The sequence below is a fragment of the Gorilla gorilla genome, chromosome 20 (assembly GCF_029281585.2).
Source record: "Gorilla gorilla gorilla isolate KB3781 chromosome 20, NHGRI_mGorGor1-v2.1_pri, whole genome shotgun sequence".
NCBI classification, from domain to species: Eukaryota; Metazoa; Chordata; class Mammalia; order Primates; family Hominidae; genus Gorilla; species Gorilla gorilla.
The window spans coordinates 24,201,600-24,218,967 of record NC_073244.2 but is presented as its reverse complement, the minus strand read 5'-3'; the positions used below and the strand labels follow the sequence as shown (position 1 = coordinate 24,218,967).

Here is a 17,368-nt window from a genome sequence, read left to right as displayed (position 1 = left end):
GGCAGATCAGTTGAGGTCAGGAGTTCGAGACCAGCCGGGCTAACATGGTGAAACCCTGTCTCTACTAAAAATACAAAAGTTAGCTGGGCGTGGTGGTGGGTGCCTGTAATCTAAGCTACTTAGGAGGCTGAGGCATGAAAATCGCTTGAACTCAGGAGGTGGAGGTTGCAGTGAGCTGAAATCGTGCCACTGCACTCCAGCCTGGGTGACAGAGTGAGACTCTGTCTCAAAACAAAAACAAAAACAAAAAAACCCCAGCATGACATCAACTCCCAGCCGGGACAAGAGAACACCAGGCGGAGACATGGGGAGGTGGAGGGAGGAAGTGGGGACAGCCCCCACCTGCCCACTCGTGTGGAACCCACCTGCTGGTTCTGGGGGCAGACCGAGGTCTCTGGGGTTTCCCAGCAGCGTCCCCTACAAGAGATGCACCTCTTTCAGCCTTCTTGTCACCCTACCTGCAATGCTCCCCACTCCACAGACCAAGGGACCGAGGCTCAGGGGTGTCCAGCCAGTTGCCCAAGGTGATCAGCAAATCAGGCAGACATGGATTCAAGCCTAAGCGAGCCTGTCTCCAGATGCTGGCTTCTCCTGGCCCCAGCTACCCCTTTCAGCTCTCACTTAATTTCATAATGACCTCATTTTACAGAAAAGGAGACTGAAGGTCAGTGTGGTTAAGCAGCCTGCCCAAAGTTACAAAATGGAGCTATGATTCAAGCCCAAACCCATAGCCTCCCTTCGTTAGGATCCTCCCCACTCTGAAGACCAAAGGCTACTCACGTGAAGAATGGCGTTTCATGGTGCCCTGTGGACAAAGTGGGCAACATCACACACGAGTGCATCCAGCCAGCCTCTCTAGCAACACCCAGGGCACCCCTCCCATGCCTCACCCCTGGGCCAGGAGGAAGGATGAGGCTGCCCGCGGTGGCCCTGAGCTGTGCCGCTGCTGCCTCGGGGCTGCAGGCTGGAGCCCGGGCCGGGGCGGGCTTGATGTGCACGTAGAACTTGCGGGGCTCTTCATCGTCGAAGTCGGAGTCGCTGGACGAGAAACGGGAGGGCTCGGCCGTGCGTGGGCTGCAGTCAAGGTCCAAGCCAATCCCAACACAAGCTTTCCCCCAGTCAGCTCTCCAGTCCAGCCTCATCCCTCCCTGCTCAAACCCTTCGAGGTCCTGCCCAATCCCATCGCTCACCACGCGCCACCTTCAGTCCTGACACCATGTCCCACCAGCACTCCCACCCCCCAGCGAAGCCTTTGCACAAGCATGCCCAGAACTAACTGGCAAACTCCTATTCAGCTGCAAAACCCCAACACTGGTGGCCCCTCCTCCAGGAAGCCCTGCTAGCTCTCCTTTTCTCTCTCCCTCTTGCCCAGTGCTGACCCCATAGAGTGGATGTTTACATTTAGGTTGGCTTCATCCACAAAGGAAACTCTCTCCAGGATGTACACAGAGAGGACTGCTGAAGGACTGGTTATTGCGGAGAATTTTGTCCTTGCTGTGCCAACAACTGCCCCCAGGGGGTGCCAGAAGGATATTGTTCTGGGTCACATCAGGCCGGACAGTGAAACCTTCTTCATCCACCTCTGGACATGTCTAGGGGAGTCGGGGGGCAGCAGTGAGTCAGGCGCCCCACTATCGAACCTTCCATCTCACCCTGCCAACCGCCCCCCGCCCCGCCCCCAGGCCTTGACTCAGACCTCAAAACCAACCCTGATGGCAACGACTGTCTTCCCTGGGTGTGTGGGCAGGTTCCTGGGACAAACTGAGCTTCGGCAGGGACATTATTCACACCCACGTAGTCCACGGGACTTTGCAGCTGAGGTGGGATATGAACCCAGCCCCCAGGCTCCAGCCCGCCCCTCAATCTCGGCTCTTTAGTTTCCAGTAGGGATCGGGACTCTAGGAGCCAAGAGTGGGATCAAACTCCTTCCACTTGTAGCCCAGCCTGACCCCTCCCACATCACTCACCCCTGAATTGGGCTCCAGGAAATCTCTGGGGATGGAGGAAGAGATGTTGGTGTCAGCTTCCGCAGCCCATCTGGTGCCCCCTGTCAGCCCCCAACACTGGACATGGAAGTTGGGGCAGCTCCCAGACTGTGATACTGCCCTGAGCTAGCCCTAGAGGCGGTGGGACCATGGGGCTTGCTTGGGGAGGGGGTTGAATCTGAAGTTAGCTGAGTAGAGAGTGTTCTCAAACAGCCTGGGAGGCAAGGAATCCTGGAACTCATTTGAAGGGCTGCCTTGTGAAGATAGGGAAAGTCGGGGCTAGCCTTGGCAAACAGAACAATCCTGGGCCAGCTTGGGCAGGGAAAATGCTACGTTACTCTGGGACAGGCAATTCCTGGCCTAACCTAGCAAAAGGAAGAATTCTGCACTAGCTTGGGCAGCGGTAATATTGAGCTAGCCTGGGGCGGAGGTACTCCTGGTCTAGCTCAGGTAGAGGGAATCCTGGTCCAGCCTGGAATATGGATACTCCTGGGCTATCCTAGGAGGGGACTTCTGGGATAGCCTGGGCAGGGGAAGGGATCTCGGGCTAGCCTGGGCCAGACCGGGCAGGGGTGCTTCCTCACACAGCTGCAGGTGGCTCCGGCTCCCGCTCCCGCCGGCTTAGTCCTGGAAGGCGAAAGGCCTTGGCTCCCCGCAAACGTTTCACCGCTGAGGATAGATTCGGGGGCACCTGAGCACTGTGAGCCTCCTTTCACATTCAGATCAGCCTCCCTCACCCCCATGGTCCAGCCTGGGCATCCAGGCCCAGACGTACTTGCCTTCCTGCAGGGCAGCCGCACTGTATGCCTCGAAGTCCAGAGGTCCTGAGACAGGAGACGGAAACTCAATTGAGGGGCTGGGCACGGTGGCCCATGCCTGTAATCCCAGCACTTTGGAAGGCCAAGGCGGGTGGATCACCTGAGGTCAGGAGTTCGGGACCAGCCTGGCCACCATGGTGAAACCCTGTCTCTGCTAAAATTACAAAAAAGCCGGACATGGTGGCAGGCGCCTGTAATCCCAGCTATTCAGGAGGCTGAGGCAGGAGAATCGCTTGAACCCAGGAGGCGGAGGTTGCAGTGAGCCAAGACTGCACCACTGCACTCCAGCCTGGGCAACAGAGCAAGACTCTGCCTCAAAAAAATCAGAAAAAAAAAAAAAAAGAGAGAGAGAGAGAGAAAGAAACTAAATTGAGGGTGGGGAGACTGGGCTTGGAAAAGGTAGTACACTTTTGGCCACAAAACGGCACCTGGATCTGAACTCAAGGTCCATCAGTTTCCCAGACAAGAACCAGCCTCACATTATCAGAAGTGGGATGGACCAAGGGGCTGGTCTGGTTCCAGCAGGGCAGTGCCACCGCAGGGGGTAACATGAGCTACTTCTACATACTTCCAGCATTTGTGGCTGGAACTTGGGTTGGGTCGGGGAATGGACCATGCGTCTGTGCAGTGGGCTGGGCTTTGAGTGACAGGATAAGGAGTGGGAACTCTCTCCCAAGAACAATGGGGAGCCATGGAAGGTGTGTGAGCAGGAGGAGGACAAAACAGATCTGGGGCCTGTGAAGGGCAAGAGTGGCGCCCCATGCAGGGAGGGGAGACCTGAGCCAGGGCTGAGCCAGAGCGACAGGAGGGAGAAAGAACAGGTTTTGCTAGTTAACAAGACTTGAGGACGTAACTGTATACCAGCATTTAGTGAGTGCCTACTGTGTGCCTGGCACACCCTTTGCCCTTTACCTGCATTAAATCACTGAATGTTACATTATTAACATCCTCACTTTACAGATGAGGAAACTGAGGCTCAGAGAAGTCAAAGCACAGGTCCTAGGTCACACAGCAAGCGATGAAGAAAAGACTCAAACCCACGTCTCACTCTAAAACTTTTGCTCTTAACTCCTCCCCAGTCCTGCATCTGCACATTCGCAAATTGTTCTTTTGCTCAACAACCCTCAATGGCTCCCTTAGGCCCTGGGGGTGAAGTCTGATCAGCCGAGCCTGGCATTCAAGGCTCCTCTGGGATCTGGTTCAAAGACATTTACACATAAGATCAGGCTGGAGAGCTGGACTTGTCAGCAGCCCATTTTTCCCATGAAGAAACCAAGGCCTGGCCATGTGCAGTGGCTCACGCCTGTAATCCCAGCACTTTGGGAGGCTGAGGCAGGCAGATCACCTGAGGTCAAGAGTTCGAGACCAGCCTGGCCAACATGGTGAAACCTCGTCTCTATTAAAAATACAAAAAAAAAAAAAAATTAGCTGGGCATGGTGGCACATGCCTGTCTGCAGCTGTGGCCCCAAAGCCCGACCCCCAATGGCTGCCCTGACTCACCAGGCTTCTCCCGGCCTGTGCCCTTACTCTCTGCAAACTTCCTGAGTAGCATCTCCACGCTGACGTTCTCGATGTTCTGCTTAAATTCCTCATGCACCTGTGCCGGGTGGGCGGGGTGTGTAACTGGTCAAGGCCCCTTTGCCCAGCAGTGACCCCAGCCTCATTCCTCACACCTGCCCAACTCACCTGCCCAATCTGCACGTGCGTGTCCTCCACCGAGTGAGCATAGGAGCCCAGCAGTGCCTTCATGTGCCTCAGGTGTGTCTCCTCCATGGCTTGGAAGCGCTGAAGCAGGAGGGCAGAGGCAGGTGGAAAGGAGGTCAGGGCCAAGAAGGAGTGGCCATGTGACTCAGCCTGACCAATCAGAATACCCTAAGCCCTTGGCTCAGTGATTGATTTGGGGAAGGGCCAAAGAGAGTCTGCCCTAGGACTTTCGTTGACTCTACAGGAAAAGGCACTTCCATTCCTGAGCCAATGTGCGGATGGGATGTTAAGTGGGGGTTGCTGGTGCCCAGTTTGATGCACACATGTGCATGCTTGCACACACATGCACACACACACACACACACAAGGGGATGTCTGCGTGGGAGTGATGTCCCCAGAGAGAAAAACAGACTTAAGAAGCAGAAATGGTGGTCAGCTGTGGTGTATCATGCCTGTAATCCCAGCACTTTGGGAGGCCAAGGCAGGCGGATCATCTGAGGTCAGGCGTTCAAGACCAGTCTGGGCAACATGGTGAGACCGTTTCTACTAAAAATACAAAAATTAGCTGGGTGTGGTGGCACGTGCCTGTAATCCCAACTACTAGGGAGGCTGAGGCAGGAGAATCACTTGAGCCCAGGAGGCGGAGGTTGCAGTGAGCCGAGATCACGCCACTGCACTCCAGCCTGAGTGACAGAGAGATCCCATCTCAAAAAAATAAAAGAAGCAGAAATTCACAATTTCCTGCCAGCACTATTTGAGCACACGGATTCAGCTATGACTGAAACCTCCACAACTCAAAAATAAAACTTTACAGTTCCCTGAGCTTGTCAGTTTTTTAAAATTTTATTTTTTATTATTATTTTTTATTTTTTTGAGATGGAGTCTCGGTCTGTCGCCCAGGCTGGAGTGCAGTGGCGCAATCTCGGCTCACTGCAAGCTCCGCCTCCTGGGTTCTCGCCATTCTCCTGCCTCAGCCTCCTGAGCAGCTGGGACTACAGGTGCCCACCACCACACCCGGCTAATTTTTTTGTATTTTTAGTAGAGAGGGGGTTTCACCGTGTTAGCCAGGATGGTCTCGATCTCCTGACCTCGTGATCCGCCTGCCTCAGCCTCCCAAAGTGCTGGGATTACAGGCATGAGCCATGGCGCCCAGCCTTTTTCTTTTTTTTTTTTATATATATATATACACCTGTCGGTTTGAATGAAGGCTTCTATCACTTGTAACTTGAAAAAAGTTCTGATTCCTAATCCTGAGATTCCAATCTGCTTGAATTTATTTTATTTTTTCGAGACAGGGTTCCACTCTATCACCTAACCTGGAGTACAATGGCTCGATCTTGGCTCACTGCAACCTCCGCCTTCCGGTTCAAGTGATTCTCCCGCCTCAGCCTCCTGAGTAGCTGGGATTACAGGCACCTGTCACTACGCCCGGCTAATTTTGTATTTTTAGTAGAGACAGGCTTTCGCCATGTTGGCCAGGCTGGTCTCAAACTCCTGACCTCAGATGATCCTCCCGCCTCGGCCTCCCAAAGTGCTGGGATTACAGGTGTGAGCCACCACACCCTGCCTGGGATTTCTGCAGTCCATAACCTCCAGGGCAAAGGCATGTGCGGGTCTTAAAGGTACAGATGCCTGGTTCTTACCAGGGCTGAGTCCAGCATCTTCTGTTCAAAGTCAGCTCGGGCTGAGTTGTATTTTTCCACTGAGCGTCGCAGGCTCTCTGCCGCCTTCTTGGTTTTAGTCTCTGCCTACAAAGCACAGGGAGGAAACAGGGATGGGAGGGCGATACTCAGGGGGCCTCCCCCAGGCCCCATCACCTGGCAGGTGAACGCCTCGGGGTACCCAGGGTGTGATCACCCACAGGTTCCAGGACTGTCGCTCTGGGACGTGTTTCCACTCTCTGATCAGGCAGCCCCTCCGCCCCGCGGCAAATTCCTCAGAACCCCCCACTGTGAGCCCACCTTGTCCATCTCCTTCTGGCTGGTACTCTCCCTTCGCAGCCGCTCCTGGTCCATGCAACGGTTCAGGTAGTTCTCGCGGGACTTGGACAGGAGCTGGCTGACGCCCGAGAGTACCTGCACAGCATCCAAGGTGCCCACCACTTCCTCCTTGCACTGCGGGGTAGGAGGGGATTTCATGGGTAGACTGTGAAATTCCTGACCTCCCAAACACTCCATGTGATGTCAGCTCCACAGTCTTTTTCTATGTGTGTGTGTGTGTGTGTGTGTGTGTTTTGTTTTGGTTTTTTTTAGACAGAATTTCGCTCTTGTTGTCCAGGCTGGAGCGCAGTGGCACAATCTCGGCTCACTGCAATCTCTGCCTCCCGGTTTCAAGCAATTCTCCTGCCTCAGCCTCCCAAGTAGCTGAGATTACAGGTGCTCACCATCACACCCAGATAATTTTTTGTATTTTTAGTGGAGACGGGGTTTCACCATGTTGGCCAGGCTGGTCCCTAACTCCTGACCTCAGGTGATCTGCCCACCTTGGCCTCCCAAAGTGCTGGCATTACAGGTGTGAGCCACCACGCCCGGCCTGTGTGTGTGTTTTTAATAGCAATGGGGTCTTGCTATGTTGCCCAGGCTGGTCTCAAACTCCTAGACTCAAGCAATCCACCTGCCTCAGCCTCCCAAAGTGTTGGGATTACAGGTGTGAGCCACCACGCCCGGCCTGTACGTTTTTCATTTCAAAACATTTTTAACTTTAAAAAAAAAAGTACTATTTACACATGGTTCATATTTCAGAAAGTTGTAAGAGGTAAGCCAGGAAAAAGCCTCCCATATATGGGCCCTCCAGCCTAGAAGTCCCAAATTATTACTGTGATACTTCTCTAGAAATAATCCGCATATGGATAAAGATGCTTGTTCTAACCCATGTTTTATGACAAACAGTGGCAGACTGTGTTGTTTAACTCACCGTTTTGTGTGTGTGTGTGTGTGTGTGTGTGTGTTTTGAGACGGAGTCTCGCTCTGTCACCCAGGCTGGAGTACAGTGGCGCGATCTTGGCTCACTGCAAGCTCCGCCTCCCGGGTTCACGCCATTCTCCTGCCTCAGCCTCCTGAGTAGCTGGGACTACAGGCGCCGCCACCAAGCCCGGCTAATTTTTTTTTTGTATTTTTAGTAGAGACGGGGTTTCACCGTGTTAGCCAGGATGGTCTCGATCTCCTGACCTCGTGATCTGCCTGCCTCGGCCTCCCAAAGTGCTGGGATTACAGGCTTGAGCCACCGTGCCTGGCCTTTTTTTTTTTTTTTTTTTTTTTTGAGGCGGAGTCTTGCTCTTTCACCCAGGCTGGAGTGCAGTGAGACGATCTCAGCTCCCTGCAACCTCCGCCTCCCGGGTTTAAGCGATTCTCCTGCCTCAGCCTCCCAAGTAGCTGGGATTACAAGCATGCACCACCATGCCCAGCTAATTTTGTATTTTTAGTAGAGACAGGGTTTCACCATTTTGGCCAGGCTGGTCTTGAACTCCCGACTTCAGGTGATCTGCCCGCCTCTGCCTCCCAAAGTGCTGGGATTACAGACATGAGTCACTGTGCCCAGCTTTTTTTTTTTAAGAGATGGGGTCTCACTGTGTTGCCCAAACTGGTCTCTAACTCTTAGGCTCAAGCAATTCTCACACCTCAGCTCAGCCTCCCAAGTAGCTGGGACTACAGGCATGCACACCATGCCTGGCCTGCTTTTACCACTTAAAAATTCACTCCTGGCCAGGCACAATGACCCATGCCTGTAATGCCAACATTTTGGAAGGCTGAGGCAGATATGTTAGATGTTTGACCAGCCTGGGCAACACAGCAGGACCCCTTCTCTCTCTCTCTTTTTTTTTTTTGCCTTGTTTTGTTTTTGAGACAGAGTCTCACTCTGTCGTCCGGGCTGGAGTGCTGTGTCGCGATCTCAACTCACTGCAACCTCCACCTCCCGGGCTCAAGTCATTCTCCTGTCTCAGCCTCCTGAGTAGCTGGGATTACAGGTGTGTGTGCCACCACGTCTGGCTAATTTTTGTGTTTTTAGTATAGACAGGGTTTCACCATGTTGGCCAGGCTGGTCTGGAACTCCTGACTTCAAGTGATATGCCCGCCTCAACTTCCCAAAGTGCTGGGATTACAGGCATGAGCCATCGCTCCTGGCTAGCAAGATCCCTTCTATACAAAAAATTTAAAAATCAGCAAAGCCAGGCGCGGTGGCTCACACCTGTAATCCCAACACTTTGGAAGGCTGAGGCGGGCAGATCACCTGAGGTCAGGAGTTCAAGACCAGCCTGGCCAACATGGTGAAACACTGTCTCTACTAAAAATACAAAAAATTAGCCAGGCGTGCACCAGCACGCCTGTAATCCCAACTACCTGGGAGGCCGAGGCAGGAGATTTGCTTGAACCCAAGAGATGGAGGTTGCAGTGAGCTGAGATTGTGCACACTGCACTCCAGTCTGGGCAACAGAGCAAGTCTCCATCTCAAAAAAACAAAACAAAACAAAACAAAAACAAAGTATTACCAACTCCCTTTTTAAACAAGACTTAAAAACATGCAGATTTTGGAACTCTGTAAAGACAATGCATCTATGATTCTACAATTATAAGCTTTGGATATTGTGGAATTCTAAGAGTCTAAGATGGTTCTTCTGATTCTAGGTTTATAAGAGTGTAAAAATAGTAAATATGAATATCTGTATCTTCCAATGCTTTAGAACAGCTGTTGGCAAATGTTTTCTGTAAAGGGACAGATAGAAAATGTGTTTGGCTTGATATAAACACTTGAATCTGTCGCTGCAGTGCCAAACAGCCACAGATGACAGGCACATCAATGGGCATGGCTGTGTGCCAATAAAACTTTATTTACTGGCACTGATATGTGACTGTCATACAATTTTCACATGTGGTGAAATTTTATTTTTCTTTAGATTTTTTTCTAACCCTTTAATAATGTAAAAAACCAGTGATAACCCATCTCTCTCTCTTGTTTTTTTTTTTTTTTTTTTTTTTTTTTGAGACAGAGTCTTTCTCTGTTGCCTAGGCTGGAGTGCAGTGGCATGATCATGGCTCACTGCAGCCTCGACCTCCCATGCTCAAGTGATCCTCCCACCTCAGCCTCCTGAGTAGCTGGGACTACCGGCATGTGCCACCATGCCTGGGTAGTTTTGGGTGTTTTTTTTGTTTGTTTTTTGTTTTTTTGGTAAAGACAGGGTCTCCCTATGTTGCCCAGGCTGGTCTCAAACTCCTGTAGGATCCTGGGCTCCAGCCATCCTCCTGCCTCAGCCTCCCAAAGTGCTGGGATTATAGGCATGAGTCATTACGCCAGGCCCAAACATTTTTTAAAAATTAGCCAGGCATGGTGGCGTGCACCCGTAGTCCCAGCTATTCTGTGGGGGCTGAGGCAGGAGGTTCGCTTGAGCCCAAGTGTTTGAGGCTGCAGGGAGCTCTGATCACGCCACTGCACGTGGGTGACAGAGTGAGACCCTGTCTCTTAAAAACAAACAAGCAAAAAAAAAAACAAAACCCTTCTTAGCTGTACAAACATTGGTCGGGGGTGGGCAGGATTTGGCCCGTGGGCCACAGTGTGCTAACAGTGGTCTGGAATTTTGCAAGTTTGAAATTCAACAATGCTCAGGTCCGTAAGACCCTGGGCTTGACGTTGTGGAATTAACGGAATTCTCCGAGGCGGACATCCGCAGGTTATAAAGCCCCAGAAGATCTGGGGTCCTGTGAGCTGCTGGTGTTCCACACCCACCCAGCCGCTGGGCGGCGCCAACGACACACACCTTCTTGTGGGTCTTGAGCTGTTCCTCGCCGTAGCGGAGAACGTCCTTGATGAGATCCTGTAACTTCCGTGTCAGTTCCAGGTGGCACAGCGCCAGCTTGTCCGAGGAGACGCGGAAGACCTCCCAGAGCGGCGCGAAGGTCCTGGGGGCAGGCAAGGTCACACCCAGGGTTCATCAGGCTCACCCCACCCCGGGACAGCGCTGGCACTGGCTCAGGTATGTGCTGCACGCTGAGCCCTGCTAAATATGAATGAATACTAATTCATATAATCTCCATGGCAGCTGTAAGAGGCAGGCCTGTGACAGATGGGGAAACTGAGGCATAGGGAGCTCTATAGCTCCTCCCAAGGCCCCTCAACAAATCAACATTAGAGCTGGAATTTAAACCCAGGCCCTGGTAATCCCAGCACTTTGGGAGGCCGAGTCGAGCAGGTCAGTTGAGGTCAGGAGTTCCAGACCAGCCTGAGCAACATGGTGAAACCCTCGTCTGTACTTAAAATACAAAAATTAGCTGGGTGTGGTAGAAGAATCGCTTGAACCCGGGAGGTGGAGCTTGCAGCGAGCCGAGATCGCACCACTGCACTCCAGCCTGGGTGACTCCATCTTAAAAAAAAAAAAAAAAATGGTTCACGCCTGTAATCCCAGCACTTTGGGAGGCTGAGGCGGGCGGATCACAAGGTCAGGAGATTGAGAGCATCCTGGCTAACATGGTGAAACCCCATCTCTACTAAAAATACAAAAAATTAGCCGGGCGTGGTGGTGGGCACCTGTAGTCCCAGCTACTTGGGAGGCTGAGGCAGGAGAAGGGCGTGAACCCGGGAGGCGGAGCTTGCAGTGAGCCAAGATGGCGCCACTGCACTCCAGCCTGGGCGACAGAGTGAGACTCTGTCTCAAAAAAAAAGAGTGACTAAGACACCACATGCCCCAATCAGGTCAATTTGGCCTGCCCCACTCAGCAGAAGCCCCATCCAGCCTCCCTCCACCTTCTCCTCCTGCTGCCTCCACTTCTGCCCTCCCCACAGAAATTTTGCCTCATAGCAGCCACAAAGAAAATTGCAAATGCCATCGGGGGACCACATTATGTGTTTTGTTTTTATTTTTGTTTTTTTTGAGGCAGGGTCTGGCTCTGTCACCCAGGCTGAAGTGCAGTGGTACAATCATGGTTCACTGCAGCCTCCATCTCCTGGGTTCAAGCCATCCTCCTGCCTCAGCCTCCTAAATAGCTGGGACTGCAGGCACATGCCACCATGCCCGGCTAATTTTTGCATTTTTAGTAGAGACAGGGGTTTCTCCGTGTTGCCCAGTCTGTTCTCGAACTTTTGGCCTCAAGTGATCCTCCCACCTCAGCTTCCCAAAATGCTGGGATTAAAGGCTTGAGCCACCGCGCCCGGGCACAAGGTTCATGCAGAGTCATTTGTGTGTCAGGCCCCTGAGGCCTCACCCTGCCATGTCCCCTCCTACTTCCTTTCCACGTTGCCCAAGCCCTGCAGCCACGCCAGCCTCCTCACTCTTCCTTAAACATGCCACGCCTGTCAACTCAGGGCCTTCGCACTGGCTGAGCCACTTGCCCGGGTCTCTGTCCCTCAGACATCCCCATGGCCTGCCCCTTTCTATTAAGGTCTCAGCTCAGGGAGGTCGGGCCCACCCCAGAGAAAGTGCCCGATCTCTCACACTCCTATCTCATTCCCTTCCCAGCACTTTTTTTTTTTTTTTTCCGAAACGGAGTTTTCGCTCTTATTGCCCAGGCTGGAGTGCGGTGGCACAATCTCGGCTCACTGCAACCTCCGCCTCCTGGGTTCAAGCGATTCTCCTGACTCAGCCTCCTGAGTAGCTGGGATTACAGGCACCCGCCACCACACTCGACTAACTTTGTATTTTTAGTAGAGAGGGGTTTCACCATGTTGCCCAGGCTGGTCTCGAACTCCTGACCTCCGGTGATCCGCCCACTTCAGCCTCCCAAAGTGCCGGGAGTACAGGCATGAGCCACCGCACCTGGCCCCCTTCCCAGCACTTTTCACCTCAGAAAAAAAATGTTTTTGTTTGTATTTAACATCTCTCTTGTCACACAACCCAGATGTACATTGCATGAAGGTGGCTGGGGTTTTATCTGTCTGGGTTGCTGCTGGTGCTTGGCACACAGAAGGCACTCAAAAAATATTTCTGGATTGAATGAATTTGCTAGTGTGTGAATGAATGATATACATCCCTCCATCCAAATAGCCCCATAATCGAGGTGGATGACACTCTATTCTACATGCACCGAGTGTGAAGAGATGTCCACCAAGGAGGAGGCTCCCAATGTCCCCATGTTGGTGACCCCTACCCCACTCACCCCATGGGGGTCCCGTTGCTGGCCAGCTTGGAGAGTTTCGCCATCGCCTTCGAGTAGGTCTCCTCGATGGTGGCCCTGGGGAGAAGAATGAGGTAAAGATGGAGAAACTGCCCGGGTGCAGTGGTTCACGCCTGTAATCCCAGCACTCTGGGAGGCCGAGGCGGACGGATCACCTGAGGTTAGGAGTTCAAGACCAGCCTGGCCAACTTGGTGAAACCCTGTCTCTACTAAAAATACAAAAATTAGCCAGGTGTGGTGGTGCATGCCTGTAATTCCCAGCTACTGGGGAAGTTGAGGCATGAAAATCGCTTGAACCTAGGAGGTGGAGGTTGCGGTGAGCTGAGATCGTGCCACTGCACTCCAGCTTGGGTGACAAAGCAAGACTCCATCGCAAAAAAAAAAAAAGATGAAGAAGCTTTCAGACACCCTTGAGAGAGGCACTGCTCCTCTGGGCCTCAGTTTCCCCATCTCGAACACCTTAGCAGTGGCTTTCCATAATGGGGGGATGACACAACACTCTGAGGGATGTTTTGAAAATTCATAGATTTTTTCTTATGTAATATATTTTATTAACAACAGTAGTAGGCTGGGCATGGTGACTCATGCCTGTAATCCCAGCACTTTGGGAGGCCGAGGCAGGAGGATCACTGGAACCCAGAGGTTCGAGACCACCCTGGGCAATATAATGAGACTCCTTCTCTACAAAAAAAATTTTTTTTAACTTAGATAGGTGTGGTGGTGCATGCCTGTAGTCCCAGCTACTCAGGATCCTGAGGTGGGAGGATCGCTTGGGCCCGGTAGGTCGAGGCTGCAGTGAGCTATGATCAGATCACCCTGGGCAACAAAGTGAGACTCTGTCTCCAAAAAAAAAAAAAAAAAGGCAGGGTGCAGTGGCTTACGCCTGTAATTCCACCACTCTTGGAGGCTGAGGTCAGGAGTTTGAGACCCGCCTGGCCAACATAGTGAAACCTCGTCTCTACTAAAAATAAAAAAATTAGCCAGACGTGGTGGCAGGCATCTGTAGTCTCAGCTACTTGGGAGGCTGAGGCAGGAGAATTGCTGGAACCCGGGAGGCAGAGGTCACAGTGAGCCGAGACTGCGCCATTGCACTCTAGCCTGGGCAACAAGAGCGAAACTCTGTTTAAAAAAAAAAAAAAAAAACAAGCCAGATGTGGTGGTACATGCCTATAGTCCCAGCTACTCGGGAGCTGAGATAGGAGGATCTCTTGAACTCAGGAGTTCGAGGCTGCAGTGAGCTATGATTGGGTCACTGCACTCTAGCCTGGGCAACAAAGCGAGATCTTGTCTCCAAAAAAAAAAAATTCCAACCGTGAGTAGGTTATATCATCCTCTTTTGAGGGGAGCTTTCGAAATCAGGTGATTGTTGTTTAAAAGGAGATATGGGCCTGACCGGGTTGAGAATCGGTCATTTCCAGGATTTTCGAGCCCCTCTGGTTCCTGGAATCCCCAGGGTTCTAGCCCCTGACCATGCAGGGCGTAGCCATTAGGTGGGCGTGACTACAGGATGGTGGGCGTGGCCTCTGGTGGATGGGGCTTGGGGACCTCACCTCTCCCGGATGAAGTCCGCCAGCTCCTTGGTGGAGATGGGCCCCTGCTTCACGCTGTGGTACAGGACCTCAAAGCCATGATTTTTCTCGCCCTGCAGGGGATGGGAATAGAGATTGAGAAAGGATGGAGAGAATATCATAGTTGCTTAGCAACGGGGGCGTGGCCAAGGAGCAGACGTCCATCCCCTTGGCTGTAGGGACTCGTTCAGGCCTGAGCGAATCAGCTTGCTGCATTTCCCCTGGGCCATAGGGATTGTCTATGGACCTTAAATTTGTCCAATCAGAGAGAAGCCTGGGATTTTCTTTTTGTCCTATAGTTGCTGGGGAGGAATCTCATTTGTTCTGTGTCTTTGTCTCCTTCTGTCTTTGTGTCTCTGTCTTTCTCTCCGTTTTTCTGAGTCTCTCTGCCTGTTTCTGTCTCAGTCTCCTCCCCTTTTCTCTTTGTGTCTTTCCATAAATGAGGAATTATGTGGCCATAGGGGATACTGGAAGTCAAATGGAAACCACGAACCTTAGAAAGAAGCTGAACTAGAGGGCTTTTATATTTAAAAAAAAAAAAAAAAAAAAAAAAGTGTGTTGAGCTGGGCACGGTGGCTCACGCCCGTAATCCCAACACTTTGAGAAGCCAAGGTGGGTGGTTCACTTGAGGTCAGGAGTTCGAGACCAGCCTGGCCAACATGGCAAAACCCCGTCTCTACTAAAAATACAAAAATTAGCCAGGCGTGGTGGCGCGTGCCTGTAATCCCAGCTACTTGGGAGACTGAGGCAGGAGGATTGCTTGAGCCCAGGAGGCAGAGGTTGCAGTGAGCTGAGATCCTACCACCGCACTCCAGCCTGGGTATCAGAGCAAGACTGTCTCAAAATGAATGAATGAATGAATGAATGAATGAAATAAAAATAAAAATAAATTGGAGTGGGTCACGCCTGTAATCCTAGCACCTTGGGAGGCTGAGGCGGGCGGACCATGAGGTCAGGAGTTTGGGATCAGCCTGGCCAGCATGGAGAAACCCTGTCTCTACTAAAAATACAAAAATTAGCCAGGCATGGTGGCGCACCCCTGTAATCCCAGCTACTTGGGAGGCCGAGGCAGGAGAATTGCTTGAATGTGGGAGGCAGAGGTTGCAGTGAGCCGAGATCACGCCATTGCACTCCAGCTCTGGGCGACAGAGGAAGACTCCGTCTCGGGGCGGGGGGGAAGTGTATATATATATATATATATACACACGAAAAGAAGTCAAATTATCTCTCTTTGCAACATGAACTTATGTATAGGAAGGCCTAAACATACCACCAAAAAACTCCTAGAACTGATAAACAAATTCAGTTAAATTGCAAAATACAAATATCAACATGAAAATCAGTAGCGTTTCTATACACCATTAATAAAATATAGCTGAAAAGAAATCAAGAAAGTGATCCCATTTATACTAGCTACAAAAAAAAGAGTGTGTTAAATTGAGTTGCTGGATCAAACCAACCCTGAAAGCCACATTCCCCCATAATCATTTGATCTTATAAGCCAATACAGTCCCCGTTGCTTAAGTCACTGTAGTTGTGTTTTCTGTTCTTGTCAACATGGAAATTCCCCCTATGAGAACCCAAATTAGGGTCCAGGTTTGAGTTCTCTCCCGGGACCCACCAAAGCCCAGCACAGAATGAGAGACAGAAAGGGCATTTGAGTTTGTTGAATAAATAAACAAATGATTCTGCTGTTACCTGTTAGTGCCACTGGGAACTGAGTATTTCTACCCTGGTGCCTGCGAATGCCTTCACAAAATCTCTTTACTCCAATTTCTGGGGTTGTCATGGTGGGGGAGGCCAGGGCTGTACTGTGTGACCCAGGCAAGTCACTGCCCCCTCTGAGCTTTTAGCAGCTCCTCATTAAGATGGGGCAGGGAGGTTAGGCGCGGTGGCTCACGCCTGTAATCCCAGCACTTTGGGAGGCTGAGGCAGGCAGATCACTTGAGGTCTTGAGTTCGAGACCAGCCTGGCCAAAATGGTGAAACCCCGTGTTTACTAAAAATGCAAAATTAGCCAAGCACGGTGGCAGGTGCCTGTAATCCCAGCTACTCAGGAGGCTGAGGCAGGAGAATCACTTGAACCCGGGAGGTGGAGGTTACAATGAGCCAAAATCATGTCACTACACTACAGCCTGGGAGACATCTGCCTCTTACATGGAGATGACACAAGCAGCAAGATAATCCATGTCGATGCTCCCCAAAGCCCCAAAGGCCACTCTAGTTTTTGCTAATTTGTAACATTAGTTATTAATAGTTAGCATTTGTTTTAAATTTGCTTATGCTTCTTCCCCAAAGACATTTATGTTAAAGGGCAACTTTTTCTGCCACTCTCAATGGAAAATTGGGACCCTCTGCCGCATGAAAGGAGTAGGAAAAAATGAGGCAACAACTATATCTTAATGCCGGCCAGATTCTGTCACCTGGGAAGGGCATCATGCCTGAACACTACTAAGCTGTCCATTAAAAATGGTAATCAGGCCGGGCGCGGTGCCTCACGCCTGTAGTCCCAGCACTTTGGGAAGCCGAGGCAGGCAGATTATCTGAGGTCAGGAGTTCGAGACCAGACTGGCCAACATGGTGAAACCCCGTCTCTACTAAAAATACAAAAATTAGCCAGGTGTGGTGGCACATGCCTATAACCCCAGCTATTCGGAGGCTGAGGCAGGAGAATCGCTTGAACCCGGGAGGCAGAGGTTGTAGTGAGCTGAGATCGTGCCATTGCACTCCAGCCTGGGTGACATAGCAAGACTCTGTCCCCCAATGCAAAAAAAAAAAGATGGCAAAACAGGAGACACAACGTATTTCAGGATGAGGCAGGAATGCCTCAAATCATGGCTAATATTTAATGCTGATGTAGAGGTGTTGGCAAATGCAGTAAGGTAAGAAAAATAATTGAGACCAGATTATATGACCATCTACAGAAAACAAAAAATAATAAACAATATGAATAGAACTGAGGAAAAGGCTAAAAGCAAGACCAATATAGATTAAACATGAGGATTTTTTTTTAACAGGCGTGTGCCACCACACCTGGCTGATTTTTGTATTTTTAGTATAGACAGGGTTTCACCATGTTGGTCAAGCTGGTCTTGAACTCCTGACCTCAACTGATCTGCCTGCCTCGGCCTCCCAAAGTGCTGGGATTACAGGCGTGAACCACCGCGCCCGGCCTCATACACACCTTCTGATCC

At 51.2% G+C, this 17,368-nt stretch overlaps 1 protein-coding gene across 12 annotated transcripts in view; it reads right to left on the bottom strand.

Moving 5' to 3' along the window:
- Nucleotides 1-17,368, bottom strand: part of FCHO1 (FCH and mu domain containing endocytic adaptor 1) — a 40,854-nt gene that overhangs the window by 11,571 nt on the left and 11,915 nt on the right. For 11 of the 12 annotated variants that reach the window (XM_055372116.2, XM_055372121.2, XM_063701101.1 and 8 more), the window contains 14 exons: nucleotides 14,158-14,249; nucleotides 12,590-12,664; nucleotides 10,258-10,399; nucleotides 6,470-6,622; nucleotides 6,152-6,256; nucleotides 4,491-4,589; nucleotides 4,305-4,401; nucleotides 2,765-2,809; nucleotides 2,570-2,654; nucleotides 1,968-1,992; nucleotides 1,535-1,592; nucleotides 891-1,069; nucleotides 781-805; nucleotides 366-417 (listed from right to left, as the gene is read on the bottom strand). In XM_055372116.2, the coding sequence (XP_055228091.1) occupies nucleotides 366-417; nucleotides 781-805; nucleotides 891-1,069; nucleotides 1,535-1,592; nucleotides 1,968-1,992; nucleotides 2,570-2,654; nucleotides 2,765-2,809; nucleotides 4,305-4,401; nucleotides 4,491-4,589; nucleotides 6,152-6,256; nucleotides 6,470-6,622; nucleotides 10,258-10,399; nucleotides 12,590-12,664; nucleotides 14,158-14,249 (1,232 nt within the window). The remainder of the gene's footprint in view (nucleotides 1-365; nucleotides 418-780; nucleotides 806-890; nucleotides 1,070-1,534; nucleotides 1,593-1,967; nucleotides 1,993-2,569; nucleotides 2,655-2,764; nucleotides 2,810-4,304; nucleotides 4,402-4,490; nucleotides 4,590-6,151; nucleotides 6,257-6,469; nucleotides 6,623-10,257; nucleotides 10,400-12,589; nucleotides 12,665-14,157; nucleotides 14,250-17,368) is intronic. The other variant, XM_055372127.2, reaches the window with a different exon arrangement.